The sequence below is a fragment of the Cavia porcellus genome, unplaced genomic scaffold, assembly GCF_034190915.1.
Source record: "Cavia porcellus strain 051 isolate PalLab524CR breed Dunkin Hartley unplaced genomic scaffold, mCavPor4.1 scaffold_1, whole genome shotgun sequence".
In the NCBI taxonomy this organism is placed as follows: Eukaryota; Metazoa; Chordata; class Mammalia; order Rodentia; family Caviidae; genus Cavia; species Cavia porcellus.
In genome coordinates, this window is record NW_026947484.1 from 114,571,825 (window position 1) to 114,595,664 (window position 23,840).

Consider the following 23,840-nt stretch of genomic DNA (forward strand, 5'->3'; position numbering starts at 1 on the left):
TTTTTTTTTTTTTTTTGTTGTTGAGACAAGGTCTCTCTATACTGTTCAGGCTGGCTTTGAGTTCACTTTGTAGCCCAGGCTGGTCTTGAACTTGCAATGATCCCCCTGCCTCGGCCTCCCAAGTGATGGGATTACAGGCATGTGCCACCACACCCAGCTATATAACTATAACTTCTATAAAGTCAAGAGTTCTTCTTCCTTTGATATATATATATATATATATATATATATATATATATATATATACCTAGCCTAACTAGTATGGGTAAAGTCATATTCAATACATACAGAATCTTTAATAGGCTATAATCACTAGTATCTCAAAATCATTATTATGAAAGGTATAATTCTAAGCCAGGTACCATGTCACACACCTATAATCTCAGCTAGTCAGGAGGGTGAGGCAAGAGGATCACAAATTTGAGGCCAGCCTGGGCAACTTAGCAAGACCCTATCTCAAAATAAAAAATAAAGGGCTAGAGATGTAGCCCAGTTGTAGACTGCTTACCTGCATGCATAAAGCCCTGGATTTAATCCTTAGAACCAAAACAAACATACAAACTAAAACATACATACACACATATAATTCTACGGACTGGGGGTGTAGCTCAGAGGGAGAGCTTAGCATGCCAGGTCCTGGGCTTAAGCCTCAATACCACAAAACAAAACAAAATAAATATATTCTAAATAAATAACCTAAAATACTTTATCTCAGAATTTTAAAAATATTTATATATTAGAAGCTGCTGACAGAAATCAAGGAGTTTAAATTTACTTGAAATCCTAACACATTTAATATGTGTAAGTGCCATGGAACCAACACTTTCTGCTAAAAATCTTTGACTTGAACAGCATGATTTTCCTGACACATACTAAATATATAGGAGAGAAAATGAATAGCAAATATATGCTTTTAATATAAAATTCAGTATTTGAGAATGAGTACTTATTAAAAAGACATGCTCCAGAAAGCTTGCTTATCAGTAACACTTATATTCTAAATGTTAAAAACTCATCTGATTAGGGTAAACTGAAGTTCAAATATATCTGAAAGCCAGAAACTGTGTAATGAGGATGCTTCCACATTAACTTATTTGTAGTGCATAATATTTATATTTTTGCATACTGGATATTTCAAGATGAGGAGTATCCTTAACTTAGTCATCAAAAAGCCAGCATGTTCAGTACAACGTTCATGTGAAATTAACTTTTATTTTTGAAACTTTGTTAGTGAATAGTTAGTTGTTAGTGAATAGTTAGGTATTAACTATAGTGTGTTAAAAAGAAACCAGAAAATTACAAATACTTACTATTATTTTCTTACAGTCTTTTCCTCTGCATAGTTCTGTATAGGTAGAATATTGCACATATATAATCCAGCTTCCAACAAAGACCGCCAACCAGGAAAAGAAAAGATATTTCATCCGAACATACGAGAAGCGAGCCTGGGAGTAAAAGAGCACATAACAATCATTCATTCAGCACCAAGTCAGCATTCACTGACCTAGAAGTCATTTCCCTTTTCTTAGAATAACACAGTATATACTAGGCTTTCATATGGCAATTGTAGAACAAAGTGCACTTTCACCAAGACCAAACAGCACTGGTCTTAGAAAAGGAAGTTCCTTGGTCCTGCCAAGAAAAAAAAAAAGGAACAAAATATCCTTTTAGATGTATACCCTTTCAAAAGCCACCATCATCAAAAGCTACTTACTAAACACAAGCACATGTATCATACTACAGTGTAACATCAGGTAAAGGAAGATACGATCTATTTACTAAGAGCTTACAAAAGACTCAGATAAGAATTTAAAGGTCTTTATGAATAATCATGTAAAAATTTTTTTAAAAAAGTAACAACAGGGCCAGGGATATAGCTCAGTATCACAAGTACCTGCCTGGCAAGAGCAAGGTCTTGAATTCAATTTCCAGTTTAAAAAAAAAAAAAAAAAGACACAAGAACAAAGAATCTGGTTATTTGTCTAATTTCTCATTGTTGAAACTAGAATAAAAAATCAAATTCCATAGTCATTGCTATTTTTCTATTGTATGCACCAGAGATTTAGGTTCCCTCTATTCAGCCAACCAAATGATTGGAGAAGAAAAATTAAGATTTATTAAGAATAAATCACAGTACTCAGTTGGGCATATTGGTTCATGTCTATAATTCCAGTTTGGGAGGTAGCGATAGGAGTATAAATTCAAGTCCAGCCAGGGCAACTTAACCACTTGGTGGTTCAAAATATAGGCTAGGGAGTGTGGCTCAGTGGTAGAGTTCTTGCCTTACATGTACAAGGCCCTGAGTGCATGTCCCCAGCACCACAAAGAATAAAACAAAAAGGGTTGGGCATGTGGCTGAGTGATACAGCAACCTTGGCTTTGGTCCCTGGGATGGAAAAAAATAAATTATTCCTTGCATGTCAACTTGCAAAGCCACACAATAAGATCCTCTTTGTATTGTTTTGCCTCCAGTGCTCTGATATCTAATTGAAACTTAGTCCATCAACCGATACCAAACAGTTTAATCTTTAGAAGTGACAGTTCAACATAATTTGACGTTCATTTTTTGGATCTGGAGAGCAACTATGGAGAACTATAGAGAGAACTGAGCAGAATAAATTAAAGATGCATAAACAAACAATGAAAAGCTACTTTTGCTTTTACAATCACAAGCCAGTTTCTCACATTGGGAAACAGTAGGACACTGTGAGCACTGTGAGTAGGCAAAGAAAGCAGAGAGATGAAAGAGCCATAAGTGCACCTGCAGAAAACAATGAGTAGAAAGGAAAAAGAGTCAGAAAATACTGAATTCTTTTGGCCCTATTTGGGGTTTAGCTATCTGTTATGGAGGGGTTAACAGATGGTAAATCCCAAAAGCTTGAGTACAATGAGTTCATAGTTACATGCCAGGTCTTTGAGATTTATTAAAAATCTAAATGGTGTTTAATGCAAAACATTTTTGGGTAGCTTTAAATGAATCAAATAAAAGGAAAATTCAGATAAACACATTAAATCAAATAAATGAGAATGAGATATATACTAAGGGGCTTGTTTGAAAGACATTCAAGATTATTTGGCTCTAAGAGGTCTATTCCTCATATAGAAACTGGTTTGTATTAGTATTATGAGGTTTAGATGAAGTGACAAATTACTATAGAACACAAGCACCATCCACAGCCATACCACCCTGAATGCACCTGATCTTGTCTGATCTCAGAAGCTAAGCAGGGCTTAGTTGGCATTAAGATGGGAGAACACAAGCACATTGTTGGGCACATGGTAAATATTCAATGAATGTTAGCTAAGTCAACTTGCAAGTCACTAACGGGGGAGGTCAACAATGCTGGGCCACACATATAGCTCAGCAACAGGGCACCTGCCTGGCAAGTACAAGATCTTCAGTTTGATTCCCAGTTCCAAAACAAATCAAAACAAAACACCCATTTAAAAACAATGCTGTCGGGGCTGGGGATTTAGCTCAGCGGCATAAGCCTCTGCCTTGCAAGCAGGCAGTCGATCCCTAGTACCGATAAAAAACGAAAAAGACAAAAAAAAAAAAAAAAAACCCCCAACAATGCTGTCACTGGCTATTGTTTTTTTTAAAGACTTGCCAGAAAGAAAACCAAATCTGAATCTGATCAAGTCTCTAACTGCAAGTACCAGCTTCTAGGAAACACTGGAGACAGACATAAGGGACACTTAAGGAAACGACAGGATGAGGCAAAGTGTAGGCAGTGGGAAACTGCAATATAAGTAACTCAGTTTCTTCAACAAAATACAATTGGGAAAAAGATAGGAAACCTAAGTATTTAGAAAACATTTAAGAAACATCAAATAGTTATAAGCTGTGAATTTTTTTGGAGTCCTGATTCAAATGAAAAATGGTAAAACAGGACATTTGTGAGACAATCGAAAATTTGAAGAATGACAGAATACTTAATGATATTAAGAGATTATTTTAATTTTTAGGTGTGATTATGGATCTGTAGTGATATTTAAATGTTTTGGTTTTCTCTGTCTCTGAATGAGGTACATTTTCCCATTTCCTCTAGCATACATTACAACTGACGAACACCTTGTGAGCTGACTTGCCTGATGAGTATTGGTCATGATATAGAAAGCCAAAAATTGTGTAAAAGAAGTTAGATTAATGATGTTCCCAGCAAGGTGCTGGGAATCATCATTATGGACATAATGACAAACACAGACCACATTATTCCAGCAGGCCATGGAAAACTGCTGTGCTTTGGGGGATAACACAAAATAATATAAGGACACTGACATGTTTTTTAATATCTGCAATACTGTGCCTTACATTTTAAAATAATGACTAAAGAAAAAAACAGCCATCTATAACTATTAACTAATTTTGTTTCTCCCATGTAGCATTCACTAAAATGTAGCTAGTGGTGCGTTCTATACCAATCACCTAGACAATCTAGTCTCTCATTAAGAAATATAGTCTGACATTTTTGTTATGTTGAACTATCCAAAATTACTGCCTAACAGCCTTTTTTATTTTGCTGATTTTGTGCTTAGCTACTAATGGTATCTACTTTATTCCAAATTATGCTCTGGAAAACCATGATCACAATTTCAGTAAATACGCCACAGCAGTGATTCTCAACAGCAGTCAATTTTGCTCCCTGAGGAAAAATTTTTGGTTTCATGACTAGGGATTACTACTAGAATCTTGTGGGTAGAGGCCAGAGATCCTGTGAAACAACCCTAGCAGCAAAGCATAACCAAGTCCAGACAGTCAGTGGCTCTGTTTAAGAAACTATTATTGTCACACCATAAAATGACAACAAAAAGTATGAGGTTGAAATAATCAAATTTGTAAGACATTACTATTATACTTTAAACTAGCTGGAAATGAATAAACTATAATTTAAAAAAGTTTGGCATCCATATAGAAATAACAGAACTACATAGTTTTTTGACTAAATTATTATACATCTTTTATTATAAATAAAAATCACTGAAGATGGAAAATATGCATATAATAAAATGAAGTCCCACTTATAAACAGTTCTGCTTTTTTTTTTTTTTTGAAAAACAGATTCATGCTATTTAACCCATGGTGAGCCTAAACAATTCTCTGCCTCAGCTTCCTGAATGCTAGGATTGCAGATATGAGCCACTATCCCTACCTTTCTTCTTTTTAAATATTGTCTCAACTCACTATAATAACTTACTTCAGAACAAAACTAAAAATCTTTTATTTGTATAATTTACATTAAGTTTTGAAAATAGAAAGATATAATACTCCCAATTTCACTTAACACTATTCTCTTACCTGTTTCTTACATTCAACATCTTCCATAAATATTTAAAACATAAAAGTCCATTTACCCCTAAATGCAACTTACATAACTGTTCTTAATTTGGAGAATAGAGGAAGAAAATATTTATCATATCTTTACTTTTGTCCATAAATATTTTGCTTACATATTTACATTTATGGTAATAACACTTATGAAAAACTTGCTAGCTGTAAAAAAAAAATAGGAGGAAACAATTTAATAGGCCAAATATTTTCTGTATGCCGTAATAATTGCAAGTAAACTATATTTAGAACATATCCTGGTACCCTTACTTTAAGGCCTTCACTGCCAGTCAGAAACTCCTGGAACACCAACTGCTAAGAAGCTCTAAATGTATTATACTTAAACTGGTCTAATGATAATTTTCACAAAAAAAAAAAAAAAAAAGCTATGATATGCAGTCAAAACAACTTAAAAAGACTCTCATAACACCCCACAAAAGAAAAACACTGTTTTACTAAGTTAAAATAATGGGCTATAAGTGGCCGATACTCGTGATCCCAGCACTCAAGAGGCTGAAGCAGGAGGATCACTGTGAATCTGAGGCCACCCTATATAGTTAGTTCAAGGCTAAACTGAACTGCATAGCCTGTCTCAAAACAAAACAAACAAAAACCTTAAAATACTGGAAAGTCTTTTAAAAATTGACTCTCAGTATTTTTTGAGCATGAAAAATTACATTTATGACAAAACTTCCAATAAGAATTTCTTGTTAAAATATATTGTTAGTAGGCATTCTTAATCTAAGAAATGGATTTTTACATTTATAGAAAGAATCTTAGTGTCTACCAATTCTAAATTTCAAAAGACTCCATTTGTATGAATATATTCTGTTTTGATTTTGTGTGAATTCCTGAAATAAATTTTTTTTTCTGAAATAAAATTTGAACAAAGATCCAATGAGCATATAAGTCTCACCTTTTCTTTGAATGTTAGTCCCTATTATTCTTAGAGGCTGACAGCATAAAAAAATGCAAGAACACCTGGGGAATTAATTGCATGGGGTGAAAACCAAGCCTGTCTGTAGACTCATGAGTAAAATATTATTTCAAAGAAGTGTCAAAGTGTGGGAAAGTGCTCATGATATATTAAGTAAAAAGAATTTATTCTCAAAACACACGTGTGATAAGGCCAGGTGTTGTGGTGCAGGCCTGTAATCCTTGATGTCCAGGAAGCTGAGGCAGGAGAGCATAAAGTGGAGGCCAATCTGGGTTGCATTAAAAACAAAACAAAATTACTATGTTTCCAATTTGGCCTCCCCACTACTCCCTGCCCCATACTGGGGACTGAACTGAAAGCTTTTATACAGAGCTACATCCCCATTCCTTTTTTATTTTTATTTTGAGACAGAGTTTTGCTAAATTGCTCTTTCCCAGCAATTTACATTGGGCTTGAACCTGCCATCCTCCTGCCTCAACCACTCAAGAGTGCTTGGATTATAGGCATGTGTCACGTCTGGCTCAATTTTGCTTTTTTTAATTTAATTTAATTTTTTTTGTCTTTTTTGTTTTTATCGGTACCAGGGATCGAACTCACGATTGCCTGCTTGCAAGGCAGGCGCTTATGCCACTGAGCTAAATCCTCAGCCCCTCAATTTTGCTTTTTAAGAAGAGAAGAAAGAGACTAACAAACTTTAGAAACTTAAAGGAAATAAAAAAATGTCAAGGGTGGTTTTCTCAAAGGGTCAAGAGTAGTAGGACTATAAGTTTTTATCTTTTTTTATTAAATACACTTTGTAAAATTAATATATATCACCTTTCTAATCAGAACTGGGTCTCTCTATCTTTAATGTATTTAAAAATATATCCATAGAATCTAAAAATCTGGTCTACGGCCATACCACCCTGAACGCGCCCGATCTCGTCTGATCTCGGAAGCTAAGCAGGGTCGGGCCTGGTTAGTACTTGGATGGGAGACCGCCTGGGAATACCGGGTGCTGTAGGCTTAAAAAAAAAAAAAAAAAAAAAGAATCTAAAAATCTGTTTAGTGCTTTAGAAATTTTACTGTGACATATATAGAATTAAAGTATGTAAATATAGTTTAAATGCTAATTAGAAGAGAAGTAGACATACAACTACCACTTGAGACTAAGTGGAATATTCTAGTACCTTTACCTCTTCCCATATGCTCTTCCTCAATAAAGAGGTAATTAATTTCTTCCTGACTGCTCTAGTAATCATGGCTGTGCTTTTCTAAGTAGTTTAGCCACTCATAGTATATCCCTAAAATACAGAGTTTGATGTTGACTGCTCTTGAACTTTACATAAACAGATGCACACATATGTATTGTTTTAATTTGCATCCTCTCAGCATATATTGTGATTGATCCATGCTAATACATAAAGCAACCTGTTCATTTTCTCTGCTACACAGGCTCTACTGGTTTTTCTTTAAGACATGGTATCACTATGTAGCATAGGCTGGCATCCAACTTGGTGTGATCTTCCAGCCTTAGCTTCCCCCAGTGCTGGGATTACAAGTGTGTGCGCTACCATGTCTGGCAGTAAATTATTTTTTAAATTTATACATAATATGTCAATTTAAAAATGCATGCTTTTGAAGCTGTCAAAAAAAGGGAGGAGGTGGGCTGGGGATTTAGCTCAGCGGCATAGGCGTCTGCCTTGCAAACACACAGTTGTGAGTTCGATCCCCAGTACCAAAAAAAACAAAAGAAAAAAGAGCATATAATTTGGAGCTGCACTCTGAAGATACTCCATGTAACTCATATTCCATACAGTTCTTGGAAATTATGGATTTAGATGGCTTGGGGGAAAATATGAGAACATACATTTCAACCACATGCTGATGTGATGTTAGGTTTGGGATGATTACACAGCTGTGGTTCTAAATTGTACCAGGACAAAATCCGAATGTATTACACAGGAAGTGTCACAAAACTCCTGGGATGGGTGCAATTTTAGTTGAGCAGCCAATAAAGTAGAGTAGTCAATAAAGAAGTGACTTCTCCCAACAAGGTTGAAGCTTCGGCCAGGCACAGAACTGCAGACTTGTAATCTCAGCTACTTAGGAAACTAAGAGAGGAGGACTGTAAATTGATGCCAGTCTAGGCAATTTAGTGAGATCTTGCCTCAAAATAAAATAAAAAGGGCTGAGGATATCAGTGGTATAGTGCTTGCCCAGCACACACAAGCCCCTGGGCTCAATTCCCAGTGCTGAAACAAACAAACAAACACCAAAGTGTTAAAAGACTTTGAAATTCTTTCTTTCCGGATGCTTTAGAGAACACCGACTTTTCTTTTTTAATGTACTAGGGATTGAACTCATGACCTTGTGCTTGCCAGGCATGTGTTTGTGCTGCTGAGCTATATCCCCAGCCCAGACCTATTTTTTAAAAAGTATTACTAGAATTTTGAGGGGCTGGGGATTTAGCTCAGTGGCAATAAGTGCCTGCCTTGCAAGCAGGCAGTCGTGAGTTCGATCCCTAGTACCGATAAAAACGAAAAAGACAAAACAAACAAACAAACAAAAAAACCCAAAAAACAAGGATTAAAGTATTACTAGAATTTTGGAAAACACATATCTGTCACCATTATGACCTTGAAAACTTCTGATATTTTTTTTCCTTCTTTGTATTTTAATTTTTGTTTTTCAAACCACTTTATTTCAAAGGGAAAAAGAAAAAAACTAAAACAAATTTCAAAACACATCAATCAAGGGGCAATGATGGCATATAGATTGCATACTACCATCCCCAAATCATTCACCCAGAACACAAAATGTCTGCATTCAATTGTCCAAACAATACCAGCACAAATCTTTCTCTTCAGTCAACTCAGAGAAATCAGTAGTATAACTATCTTTACTATTTTTAGATACCTATATACGTATTACTTTCAGCTTCTCACACTAATGAAACAATACGATGCTTACACATGTGTCTGATTTATTTCACTATGAGTATAGTCTTAAATTGTATCCATTTACCTATAAAAGTCTCTTTTATCCTTCTTTATGGCTGAGTAGTACTCTATTGTATGAAAATGCCAAATCTTGGGGCTGGGGATTTAGCTCAGCGGTATAAGCGCCTGCCTTGCAAGTAGGCAGTCGTGAGTTGGATCCCTGGTACCGATAAAAAGGAAAAAAGGCCAAAAAAAAAAAAAAAAAAAGCCAAATCTTTTCTATCCATTCCTCAGTTGATGGGCATTTAGGTTGTTTCCAACATCTGGCTATTACAAATTGTGCTGCTATAAACATGAGTGCATAGATATTGCTGTGGTATGGTTTTTAATTCTTTTAGGAAGATATCCAGAAGTGAAATAGCTGGGATGAATAGAACCTCTAGTCCTAGCTTTCTGAGGAATTTCTACACTGATTTCCACAGTGTGGTTGCACCAGTCTGCATCCCCCCCAACAGTGGAGAAGGGTTCCTTTTTCCCCACAGCCTCTCCAGCATTTGTTGCTTGATTTCTTAATAACAGCCATTCCTTCTGAGGTGAGATGGAATCTAAGCGTTGTTTTAATTTGCATCTCTCGAATGATGTTGAACATTTTTTCACATACTTATTTGCTGTGCATATTTCTTCATCTGAGAAGCGAGACCTATTTTAAAGAGTGGTAAGGTCAACAAAATAGATCAAAGCTATACCCAGTGTTAGAAAAGAAGATATACAGAAGGCTTTTAAGGAACAAGAGACAGCCAGCATCTTAAGAGCTTGTTGGGTGGTGTAATACGCAGCATGCATTAGCGATCCACATAAAACAATGCTAGCATTTGCGATACAGATGAAAATAACTCAGTCATAGGGCTTTCAACATCAAAGCAGACAAAGGTAGAAGAAAGTTAAGGGTTCTGATTTTCTATTGCTATATAGTAATTATTCCCAGACCTAAAGAACTATTATCACTTGTGGTTCTGAGGGATACTAGGTTTTTCATGCATTTGTAACTGCGCTAAAGTGCAGTGAAGGACTGGCTAGGCTGGATGTGCAGATAGCTTTCTCATCCAAATGCTGGTATGGCTGGAACAGCTTTACATGGATGGACGGATTTCTTGAGGGCATGGCAGTCTCAAGGTGGTTGGATTTAACAGATAGCTTTCTAAATTACGTGCTGCTGAAGCAAGCACTGACAGCTGATTTTCTATAAAGCTTGTGTTCCGTGACAGCAAGGTGGAAACTGAATCATTTATACTGTTTCTTGTTTTGGTTACCCAAAGCCATTCCAGAACAAATGTAGGACAGGCCATGACTATCAAGATGTGTGGTTCACAAAGGAGCTAGGAGACCAGTCTGATAATGATGAGAACAGCAGTGTGCACTTTCCAGCCAAAAAAGAGACAATTTTGGCCATTCTGATCAAGGGCTTGTTGTAGTCAGGGTTCAGAAAGAAAAAGATTTAATACAGGACACATAATTTATAGGATTATTTTGTAATATTCACCCAAAGAGTGAAATGCAAAAGAATGAGGGAGATCTGTTTACACATTAGAGACCCAAAGAATCCAGCTAAGGGCCTGGATCCCAAGTCAATGTCCTGCACAAGTTCAGCCTAGAGCCTACAACAAATGTCTCATGCAAGTCTGTACCAAGGATTTGCACTAGGAAGGCCCAAAGGCTAGTGGCAGAAGCTAGAAAGTCTGCACCAGCGAGATAAAGGATCTATGCCAGCAGGCTGAGGGATCTGCACTGGAGCCAATCCAGAGTTCCCCATAGAGAGGAACAGCTATCCTCAGTGACAGCAAAGTTCTGAGCTCCTCCAACTATGAGAACAACTGAGTTCATTCATACCAGGAAAACCAGTTTGACACGTTTCTCCACAAGAATCAACAGTATACCATCTTCCCTTCCAGTTCTCCTTTATGCTGTTAGCAACAGTCCTCAGGTGGGCCTTCCATACCCAACACCATGCTGACTCAGTTCAAGTGGGTATTATAAGTTGACCATTCATTAATTCACCACAGGGTTCTTTCTATCTCTGTGGGGAAGAACTGGAAGTTGCTATTTGGTGGTAGCCATCAACAGTCATATAATTAAACTTAAATTGACTAAATATAGTTCTCATCCCATACCATGTGCTCAGTAACTATCAGCAAATCTTTTGCTTATGTATAAAAAGTCCCAAATTAAAGAACTCCTTGAGGCATGGCTGTAATATGAATGATGTTACCTTATTACTTCAGTTAAAAGTCTAGCATTCATAGTGGACAAATCAGGTATGTATTTTTCCCTTTCAGGAAGCTCTGGTACCATACTGGCTCTAGAACTTATACTGAAACACGATTGCTAATTTCAAATCCTCAAAAAGAATCCTGATTGGAAATTAAATTCAATAACCAAAAATAAAGTTAGTTTTGCTTTCCCTAAACTTAAAGGTTAAAATGTATTCTTTTTTTACATTTCACATTCTGAAGCACATGCTAGGCCAAAATTTACTTGGACTAGTGACTTCTAAGGTTATACAAACTAATTAATACAATAATTTCCAGAGAGATTAGACTGCTGGACCATACACAGGCTGATTACAATGTAGACAAAACTTGATTGCACAGGGCTTTTAAAAATATGCTAACTGAGGACCCAGGAGAACATGGCGGACAGACAACAGCAACTACCGGAGGCTCTCTGAAAGGCTTGGCTCAGAGGCCAGGAATGATGCGGACTAAGGAGATACGAACCAGTAGAGATATGCTCTGCTGACTCAGGAACGAACTGGGCTGAGAGAACCTAACTTAGGATACAGTCCTGGCGCTAAAATAGGAACAGAAAAGACTCGGTGTAGAGGCTCGACCCCGCGCCATTGGAAGCCACGGTTTGGATTTCCCGCCGCCCGGCGGCTGGCTGCCTCCACAGCGGCTCGGCAAGGAGAGATGCGCCGAGCTCTGGGAACGGGAGTCTGCGAACGGAGTCGGAAACAGGACGGACAAGGAGGCGTACACGAAAACTGACTGGTGGCGAGGTGAGCGAGAAACTGCCCCCTACCACAGTTTGACTCCAGTGGAGGTTTTTCTGGGCTCAGGCAGTCCTGTAAGAGCAGGGCGCGGTGGCAACTCCAGCCACACATTCCCCTCTCGGACGGGATTGGTGAAAAGTGCCTGGCCTGAGTGACGCTGCTGGCGGACTCCCTAGGCTGGCCTAACCCAGATCCCAGAGCCTGACGGTGGCCCGGAGGAGCGACCGACTCCCGCGTAGGCTGCCTCCTCTGCAACTCCCTAGTGCGCAGCGGTGGGTGGGAACAACTAGCCAGCGCAATTTGATCAGGCTGTGGCTGACAGGCAGGGAAGCCGGGCCTCCTATGTAAGCTTGCATTTTATAAGGAACAGAAAATACGGGGAAGGGAAGCAACAAAAAAGGCTCCTCGGCCCCCAATCCTGAGAATCAGGCAATAGTGGACACCGCACCAATATACATTCAGCGCCATATAGAGAGCCTCATAGACCAATTCAGGAATGAAGTTATCAACGACCTGAAGCTAGAAGTATGCAGAATAGTTAGAGAAATGCTAAGCACCACCCAGGAAAAAACAGATGGTGGAATGGAAGAACAGAAAAAGAGGGGAGAATTGCTTGATGGAGAAAACAGAGAAAGCATTGAGTATGTGAAGCAGGTTCAAAGGGACTATCAAGAAATTAAGAAGTCTATCCAAGACTGGCATAACAGCTTGAAAGAAACTAAGGACAGACTATCTGAACTTGAGGGCAGACTTGTAATATGGGAGAATGAAATGAAAAACTTCTTAAAAATAACAAAGAAACAAACAGCAATAATACAAAGACAAGAAGATGATAAGAGGAGCCATAACTTAAGGATTAAGAACATAAAAGAAGAAGTAGGGACACAAACAAGTGAACTACAAAAGCTTCTCACAGAAATAATCCAGGAGAATTTTTCTAATTTAGCAAAAGGTAAAGACACTCAGATGTATGAGGTATACAGGACCCCAGCTACCTACAACCCTAACAGAGAAACACCCAGGCATATAATAATAAAAATTCCAGAAATTCAATACAAGAACAGAATATTAAAAGCTGTAAGAGACAAGAAACAGACTACTTACAAGGGAACACCCATCAGAATTACAGCAGATTTCTCTTCACAAACCATCAAATCATGAAGAGCATGGGGGGAAATAATTCAAGCTTTGAAAGATAATAATCTCCAGCCAAGATTGAGATATCCTGCACAACTGTCCCTGGAAATTGATGGAAAAACGAGGTGCTTCCAGGATAAAGAGGAACTGGGGGAATTTGCAACCACCAATTCAACCCTACAGAAAGTATTGCAGGATATTCTAAAAAAAGAAAAATACAAAGATCCCAGAAATAGTGGCGGGGAGGCCACAACGAATGGAGCAGAGAACAAAATGAAGAAGACAAACTGACAGCTACTGACAGAAAAAGAGCTCAACAGAAATGAGACAGAGACGATTGGATGATAGGAACAGCTATTTTGGAGAAAATGACATCTTAATAGGTAATACTGATTTAGTACCATCTTGTTTTGAAGTCTCATCTAGCTTTTGTTCTTCTGTCTCCAATGGTCTAAACAGGTTGTATCTTATTGGATTTTATTATGTACGATAGTATAAGCAAAAACCTTTTAAAGACAAGGAGATTATACAGAAACCATTGTTCATTTTCTGTTAGTCGATTCTAAATACTCTATAATGCTGTCATTCTCTTAAATGGTTTTACATTGTTTTGATATACTTAATGCTACAGTATACGAAGTTGTACTCAAGGACTTCAAGGAAAGAGTCAATATGGTAACTACTTTTGGGTCGGAAATATCTGGTGGTGAAACACTATTCTGCTTAAATGGTTATGTTTTGATCTGCCCTGTTTCGCTGTTATGCCCTCTTTTTTTCTCAATCTCTACTCCATTATTTACTTTTTTATTTTTATCCGTTTAATTAAAGGGAAAAAATAGCAGGATATAATATAGTAACCCACTTTGACTTTCTATTATCTCGATTTGAAGCCCTGTATTACTCTCACCATCTTGTTTTTGACTGAGGTTCCTCTATTCTGTTTTGCTGGATAGTATCAGGTTCGAAAGTTTAGGCATCAGCTGAGAAGATAATGAGATTCATTATAACGCCCATTCTCGTTGACTTTTATCTACTTTTGAAGACCTACAATATCTCCAATGTTTTGGTTTTGTCGGTTTTATTCTTTACTGTTTTGTTCAATTGTATTACAACCAATGATATAGGCAATTCTATTAGAAATAGCGGGAGGCATTATGGTAACCATTGTTGATCACCTTGTATTATGTTTTTATGTTATCTATTATATCCACCCTTTTGACTTGACCGATTCGGTTCTGTTATGTCACATTTAGTTTTACTCTCTTCCAAAAAAGCAATAAGAACTGTGGGAGCAATGAAACCCCAAATGTGTAATAGTCACTGTACAAAAGAGAGGAAAAGAAAATGCTCTAAACTATATAACTGCATGTATATTTAAATGTATAAGATAGAAAATGATATCACAGAGTTTTATTGGATCAGTGAACAGAACTGTTTGCAGTATCATTGTTGGAATGTCCACTCTACAAGCTTTAATTTTGTGACTTGAACAATTATTTCTAAGATGGCAATATGTAATCCATTAACTAGTGATTTCCTACTGCACATTTTTTTCTTCTGTAAATCTGTATAACTTGTACCCCTTCACTGTTTTTTTTCTTTTCTTTTCTCCTTAAATAAATAAAAAAAAAAAAAACTTAAAAAACAAAAAAAATAAAAAACAAAAAAAATAAAAATATGCTAACTTTAATTGTCAATATTTTGTGAGACTCATAAAGGAAGTCATGGGAAGCTCTTTTTCCTGTCTTTATGTGAATTCTAGATCCAAGGCTTTTTTTTTTTTTTTTTTTTTTTGGTCTTTTTGAGACAAGAGTCTCGCTATACATAGTTCAGGCTGGCCTTGAGCTCACTTTGTAGCCCAGGTTGGTCTCAAACGAATTCACATCCTTCTGCCATTGCCTCCTGTGTGCTGAGATTATAGGCATGCGCCACAACGAATGGCTCCATGTCAATACTGAAATCTAATCTTTTGCTACATAAGAAGAGCGGATATTCAAGTATGTCTAAATACTTGGGTGGCCAGGGCAGGGTTAGAGGAGGTCATTCACTTTTTTACAAGCTGCCTTTGTATCTGGAAGGAACTGCTGGGTCCAAGGAACAACAATGTTGTTTATATGGTCTCAGAGTCAGTGAGAGGATGCTATTCCCGTTGGTTGGTACCCTGAGACAAACTCCTGGGAGCTCTAGAATGGAACAACTACTCTTTAATGTACAAAAAACAAAAACAAAAACAACCCACCAGGTTGGAAAGTGTCCATTTAGTATGTTCTCAGTCATCCCTAAAGGTACATCCTTAAAGTGTTAAGAAACTAAAATATAAGTGTCCTTAAAATGATAATTACATCAAAGCTAGGAGAGTCCTCAGTGAACTTTTGATTAAACTACTTATGTTGAAATTCTTTTTTTGGTACCAGTAATGAAACTCAGGGATTTGTGCTTGCCAGGATGTGCCTCTAAGCTACATCTTTGGCAAAATTATTTACCAGAAAACAGTACATGCCCATTGGAGAAAAAATGAAAATAAAGCATTACAATAAAAAAGAAGATAAATGATCCAGCTTAATATAATTTCTTCTTGATGGCTTGCCATCCATGTGCATAGACATCTTTTTTTTTTTCCTTTTTAAAGACAGTCCAGGCTATCTTAAACTCACTATGTAGCCAGGCTGGCCTCAAACTTGTGGCTATTCTCCTGCCTCAGCCTTCTGAATGATGGGGTTACAGGGATGGATTACCATGACTGGCCACAAACACTATCTTTCAAGAAAAATAAAATTGGGGTCATATGAGAAATATAACTTCTCTTCTTACTTAATGTAAATATATTCTTGCTCTTAGTCTTGACATTTAAAAAATGTAGATTCATTTTAAATGAAACTAATACAGATTTCTTTTTTTTTTTCTCTTTGAGACGGGGGTCTCACTATGCAGTTCAGGCTGGTCTTGAGCTCACTTTGTAGCCCAGGCTGGTCTCGAACTCGCAATGATCCTCCCACCTCAGCCTCCCAAGTGCTGGGATTGCAGGCATGAGCCACCACGCCCGGCTTAAACTAATATAGATTTCAATTTGAATTTACTATGAAATTTTAAATGGATTTAAAGGGTGTGACATAAAATTATTTAACTTTATTTCTGTTTTTGGAAATTATTGTGTTATAATAATAATAACACCCTTAGAACAAATATTTATTAGTTTTATTCTCCTCCTGAAACTGTTTAAAAGTATGTTCTATATACTGATTTACTTAATCCTCATAAAAACTCTATAAGCTGGTGATAAATTGTGAGGGTTTGGAAAACTTTGGCCTATGAGTCACATCCAGTGTGCTACCTGGTTTCATTAAGTACACTTTTATTAGAATACAGTTATCTCATTTGTTGATAGGTTATCTGAGCTTGCTTTCATGATACTGTAGTAGAGTAGTTACACATGGTCAGCAAAGCCAAAGATATTTATTATCTGGCTTTTCTGAGAAACAGTTTGCTGGTCTCTGAATTGTTCCACAAATGCTCATATTTTCTCTCTGCCTCACAGATTTGAAGTTAACCAAGTTACTTGCTTTGGGCAGTGTTTGTTAGTAAATGTAATACAAAAAACCTGTGAAATCAGATTTGTCTTCTGGTAGAGTACTAATGTCCAAAGAGTAATTGGCATGGGACCCCTCATGAATCAAGGTGACATCCTACAGCCAAGCTCTGCCTGGAAAAGCTGAGCTCCAGATGACTTGTGGATATGTGTGAGAAATTAACCCTAACTGTATACCACTCGTTTTGGGGAAATGTGTTATGCAGCACTGCCATAATAACTATTATCTCCTTACAAGAATTCTCACACAGAGATACTAAGAAACACAGACAGGTTGAGTACAGGCCAAACTAATAAGTAAGAGAACCAGAACTTGAATTGAGGCAACCTGGCTTCACAGACTAATAGTTCTATTTTACTATCTATTCTGGTAAAGCTACATGAATATTTGCCTACATAAATACTTACTTCTTGAGAATGTTCAATAAATGAAATTTCTAAGTCAGAGGTTATGCAGTTTTAAGACATTTATAACATTTTAACAATGCTTTTGAAAATCTTGTAACAATAGTCTGTATTTACTGTATTTTATCTTCCCCAGCATCCAATTGTATCAGCAACTATACTTTCAGTTTCCTTTGACAGTAACCTTGACATTTTAAAAACATTCTCTGAGTTTTTAGCACAAGACCTGGCAAAAAACAGGGATACCTAGACCAGAGGAGCACTGAACAGAGCTTGTGAATGACCTCCTCAGAGGTTCTAAAATGCAGAATGTCAGGGATATAGCTAGAAAATTTATTTCAATTTGACTAGGAGAGCTAGTCAAATTTTCAAGTACCCTCAAGGTAGTATGACCTAAAGTCAATTTCATGACATCTTAAGAGTTACCAAGGTTGAATTTGGGGGGCTTAATGGTCCTAGAATAATTAAAACATTAGGCATGTGAGATAGGCCTTCATGTTATATGGGACCATAAATGAAAAACATGGCCTTACACTGCCCATATTTAGTCTCTCAGTGAACAGAGAGGTTCACCTATCTATCGTCTTTTGAATTTGATAGTAAAATGTTAATAGTTGTAGTAGTTTTTGAGAGTACTCTAAAAATCTGTTTGGAGTAGGAAAATCCTATTTTGAAAATATTACAAATCATGTAGACTAGACGGCCATCTCTAATTTTAGAATTTTTCAGACAGGTGTTAATCTAAAATTGCCCTTTCAATTGTCTCTTAAAATTCCAATGAGAGCTGAAATAAAAACAAAACCTATAGAAAATGCTCTTTCAGAGACAAACAATAGTTGTTTTGATCACAGCATTGTTTATTTAGAAGAAAAGGAACTAATTTATTCAAAAAGTACGTTGAGACATTGCAGGAAGTCAAGGTACATTCCACAACAGTAGTTATTTAACCACAACACAAATACTTAGAAAAAAATAATAGACTTTGTATTGCCATGTAAGAGAATGCTGGAAAATACCCCAAATGCTTATGAATACCTGCTAAAGCCAAGTATGATGGCACATGCTTATAATCTCAGTACTGTGGGAGACTGAGGTAGGAGGAACACAAAGTCAAGCTCAGTTGGGGCAATTTAGTGACACAGTGAAACCCTATCTCAAAATAAAAATTAAAAAAAAAAGAAAAGGGCTGAGATGAGACACTTGACACATAAACAAATGAAATCCAAATGGTCAGGACTGGTTCTTCGATGCACCTCTAACTCAGGTCCCAGGTCACAGTGAGGGGATTTGCAGAGGCTTCCCTAGAGAGAAGCACTGACTTGACTATCCCTGAAAGGGTGAGGGAGGGTGGCCCTTCCAGGTCCAAGCCCAAAGAAACTGATGTAGAGGACAACTCTTGAACTGAAGCATACACCCAGGATTTTGGGAAGCATTTGATCTGACTCTGATAAATGCTCAAAGAATCCCTACATAAAGATGTTCCAGTAATTCATTTAAGGTGGCAGGACAGACACAGGGCCACTGACATTTCTACAGGCTGACACCTAAGCATCTTAAAAGGTAGAACAGAATTTCTTTGAATCTGCTTTTCAATAACAGCAATCACCAGGGATTAGAGAGCCAGGCATGCAGATCCCTAGTCACAGCTACTTGTGAGGTTGAGGCAGGAGGATCACTTGAATCTAAAAGTCCAAGGCCAGTTTGGGGGAATGGAGGAGAATAGACTAATTATAGTACTTTAGTTAGAATTGCATTTTCAAAAATAAAGAATCAGGGGCTGGGGATTTAGCTCAGCGGCATAAGCGCCTGCCTTGCAAGCAGGCAGTCGGTACTCCGGTACCGATAAAAAAGAAAAAGACAAAATAAATAAATAAATAAAATAAAGAATCAAATGAATACATTATTTTCAAAACTTGTAAAGTGCTTCAGCTTTTCTACTCTAGCAGAGAATTCCTTTATACAGTCTATGTAACTAAAGCAGGAGTCTTTGTCCTCTCTATACCAAATAAATCACGAGGGATCGGACAGGCCAAACAGTTAAGAGATAGGGCAGGGCTCCCACAACATGAATAAGACCCAAAGGCAAGCTCTCTTCTGTTCCAAATTCTTGTTGATTCAGAGCAAGCAACTACTCAGTTAGGTCAAACATTCTTTTACAACACGTGGGTGTTTGGAAAATTCTATCAGTCGGTACTTTGCATTTTAAAACGCTCACCTAACCATAATTCCTCTATGACACAAAAGAATTGAAAGAGTTATTTGCTCACTATAACAATTATGATACATTATTCATAACTGTTGGATCTCCTGAATCAGAACTTAATTGACTGATCCCTTGAATAAGAATCAGCATATGTAATTCTTTAAATGAAAGTTGCTACCATTAGCATTCACATCCAAATCCTCAGAGATGAAGCATGGCAATATGCATTTTAAAAGCTCCCTGGGTTTAGGGAGAAATGGACTACAGTGTATCATTCAAAATCTCTTCCATTCCAAGATTTCACTCTATAGTATAATAAATTATCTATGAATAATAATTGTTAATGATACTAAAAGGAATATGCTATGGTTCTTAAAACTTTGAATCAATAATATTTAAGATTAATTTTTTTATTTTCACATAACTGTAGGATCATATGCAACAATAAGAAACAATACAGAGATTCCTTAGCCCTTTTTTGTCAATGATAATATTTTATCTATCTATCTATCCATCCATCTTTTTGAGACATGGTTTCACTATGCAGTTCTGGCAGGCCTTGAACTCACTTTGTATCCCAGGTTGGTTTTGAATTCCCAGTGATCCTCCTGCCTCAGCCTCCCCAGTGCTGGGATTACAGGCATGTACCACCACACCTGGCTCTTCCATCTCCACATTTGCAAGAATAGCACATAAATGGATTCATACAGTAGGAAAACTTGAGAAACTGTTGTTTTTTAAATTTTTTTTCCTCAGCATTATTTATTTATTTATTTTGGTCTTTTTTTTGTTTTTATCGGTACCAGGGATCAAACTCACGACTGCCTGCTTGCAAGGCAGGTGCTTATGCCGCTGAGCTAAATCCCCAGCCCCTCTCAGCATAATTTAAATCCTGGAGATTTAGCTAGGTAGTTGTATACTGTAGTTTGAATGTCTCCCCTGACCCCTCAACAAACAAATGCATATTACAACCTAATGTCCAATATGATGACATCAGGAGGAATAGTTTTTGGAAGGTGACTAAGCTATGACCATATATATATATATATGGTATATATAAAATGGGATTAATGACCTTATAAGAGAAGTCCCTTTTACCCCATGGAGACACAGCTACAGATCCTCACCAGACACTGAATTGGTGGGTATCTTGAGCATGGACTTCTCACCCTCCAGAAGTGTGGGAGAAATTTGTGACTTTTATAAGGCACCCAGTTCATGCTATTTTGTTACAAAACCCTGAATGAATTAAGATATTACTTCCTCCCATTTTATTGCTGAGTAGTATTCCACAATATGTATGCACCATCGTTTAACCATTCACCTACTGAAGTAAGTGGGCCGATTCTAGTTTGGGGCATATAAATAAAGTTACTATCAACAGTCATATACATGATAAGCCTTTGTATAAAGATACATTTTATTTCTCTAGAGTAGATGCCCAGAAGTATAACTATTATATCATATGATAGTTACATATTTAGTTTTTAAAGAAAATGCTAAACAACATTCCAGAGCAGTCACACCATTTTATATTCCTACCAACAAGGTGTTATGATTCATACCTTGTGTAAACTTGAAAAATTTAGAAGTTTAACTAAGAGACTCAGCAAGGAGCCAGGGTTCTTACTTTGTAAACATTCCCATTCTGTGCAAGAGCCAAGGGCAAGGAGATTTTGTGAGTGCTACACCAGTCCTGGAGGGAGGTGGCTTATGTACAATATAAGGAGAAAAAGAGGCTTGCTCTTCCCCTTTTGCTTTGGTTGCTTTTGCTGGCTGCTGCTTTGAAGTGTTGCCCCCACTGCCTCGCCTCTTGCCTTGGAGCTAGCTGATTATGGGACTGAAATCTCCACAAACTGTAAGCTAAATAAACCTTTCCTCCTTTCTTTTTTGGATGTCAGGTATTTTGTCTCAGCAACAAGAGAAAAGCAAGCAAGATAAAATTTGGTACCAGGAATAGGGCTGCTGCTGTGATCATACCTGATCATGTGGTTCAAAAGCCTTTGGAAATGGCTTGTGGGAAGAGTTTCGAAAGGTTCAGAGATGTCACCTGAAGGAACAGAGCTGCAACTGCTTAGGCTGTTCCCTTTGGGAGATTCTGGTGAGAGCTCAGAAGACCAAAAAACCAGTAAAGACCAGGCTCAGGAGATTTGTGCTAGGAAGGGCTGCATTGATTGGTGGAATCCAGATGATATGTGTTATGGCTTGGCAGAAAGTTTGTCTGCCTTTTGCTCATGTCCAGAGATTTTGGCTAAGACTAAGATTAAGGGTAGCAGACTAATTAATCTGGGTCTTTTTGTTTGTTAGTGGTTTGTTTTTTTATTTTAAAGAGGGTAAAACAAAACAGAACAAAGCAGATGAGAAGAAAACAATGCAAGTGACACAGGATGTCAAAGCAAGACAACAGGAGATCAACAGTGGCTACCATAATATCTCTTGTTTTCTTTGAAATAGTTGTTTATATCTTCATACACAATGAATTCAAATGAAACAAAATAGTATAAAACAAATCAAAATAGAAGAATGAAAGCATTATAGGCCTTCAAAACCAGACAATAGTAAGATTGACAATGGCTACCATAATGTCTCTTATTCTCTTCAAAATAGCTGTCAATATCTTCATATAAATTGAAATTAAGTACAAAACAGACTAAAACCACTCTAAACAAAAAATAAAAGCATTTCACAGCATGACAATAGGAAATCATCAATGGCTACCATAATGTCTCTTTTTCTTCAAATTAGCTGTTCATATCATCACACATAATACAATCAATTATAAACTGTTTAGGAGAAATTCTAGACATGTGGAAGCCTCTATATGTACATCAACCCTTTCTGTATTCAGGGAAAAACAAAACAAAACAAATTACTAGAAAAACAAGAAACAAAAAAGACAAATAACAATAGCAAAGAACCCAAAACAATGACAATATAGGCCTTCAAAACAAGGTGGTAGGAACATAACTCAGGTTTTTTCACATAGTAATCTTCAAAAGAGTTCCTCAGACTACCAGACACAAACATACAAAATTCGTCCAATACCATGAATTTTAAAGGAAGTCAATTGTTGAGGCAGTGGCATGGCTACTGTTGGGGGCTTTTAGTCAGATTTATGTTGTGAATCAAGAGCACAGTCCAGCAGGGTGATTTAAAATATTGTGAATTTGGCCAGAAAGGAAGCTCCAGTAAAGCTGTGGACTGCAAAGATAGAGCTGAGGAAATCTTGATTGTGGAAAAGGAACAGGAGAATACAAGAGATGACCTGAAGGTATCATGAAAAGCAGCAAGTTTTGAATCTTTGCAGCCTCAAGCAAAAAGTGAAAGACTGCTTTGAGGTAAAAGCTGTGGAGCACCATGTTCCAGAATGGTGGCAGCACAGAATTGGATTCAGAATGCCCAGCAATCCAGGCACTTGACTCCTACAGCTAAAAGAGCAGAGAGCCTAGCTACTGCTACTGCTCCAGTGGACAGCAGAGCTCAGCATCATCCACATGCTGGTTTTAGGTGCATACACAATGCAAGAGTTCTGAGGTTTAAAAGGATTCCAACCCAATTTCAGAAGGCCTGCGAGGCCAAGTAGTGTGCCCAAGAGGGCAATGCGTGAAGCTACTAGTGTGAAGCCTAAGGTACAATGGAGACCCCAGAAGTTTGGAAAAACCAGGAACATGGGGCTGGGGATTTAGCTCAGCGGCATAAGCGCCTGCCTTGCAAGCAGGCAGTCGTGAGTTCGATCCCTGGTACCAATAAAAACGAAAAAGACAAAAAAAAAAAAAAAAAAGAAAAGAAAAAAAAAAGAAAAGAAAAGAAAGAAAAGAAAAGAAAGAAAAGAAAAGAAAGAAAAGAAAAGAAAAGAAAAGAAAAGAAAAGAAAAGAAAAGAAAAACCAGGAACATGGGTCATCTAAGGAAAGCTGAAGGAGGGAGCAAAGCATGCCTAACAGAGAAGCTGTTGGTACAACCACCAGAAGTGCTGTAGGGCTGGAATCACATAAGCCCTTTGGAGCTCATAATTTGCCAGATTGCTTCAGATGCTAGACATGCAACTACAGGACTTAATGTTTGCCTTGATGGATTTTGGACTTGCTTCAGTCTCAATCCTTTATATGTCCCTGTTTGTAACTTTTGGAATGAAAATATTTGTCTTGTGCCATTTTATGTTGGAAGTGTCTAACTTTATTTTCATTTGTACAGGTGTTTGCAGCTGGAGTTTGAAAGACTTTAAGACTTGGACTTTTCAGCAATGCTGAAGCTGTTAGAACTGTGGCAAATCTT

General features: G+C 37.2%; 1 protein-coding gene and 1 non-coding gene across 5 annotated transcripts in view; one reads left to right on the forward strand and one right to left on the reverse strand.

Moving 5' to 3' along the window:
• Dipk1a (divergent protein kinase domain 1A) overlaps positions 1 to 23,840 on the reverse strand; it is a 106,062-nt gene that overhangs the window by 23,295 nt on the left and 58,927 nt on the right. For all 4 annotated transcript variants that reach the window (XM_063254272.1, XM_003478939.5, XM_063254255.1 and 1 more), the window contains one exon: positions 1,311 to 1,445. In XM_063254272.1, the coding sequence (XP_063110342.1) occupies positions 1,311 to 1,424 (114 nt within the window). In that variant the 5' untranslated portion in view covers positions 1,425 to 1,445. The remainder of the gene's footprint in view (positions 1 to 1,310; positions 1,446 to 23,840) is intronic.
• LOC111754302 (5S ribosomal RNA) lies at positions 7,154 to 7,272 on the forward strand. The gene has a single exon (XR_002789010.1). It is a non-coding gene; the product is annotated as a 5S ribosomal RNA (ribosomal RNA).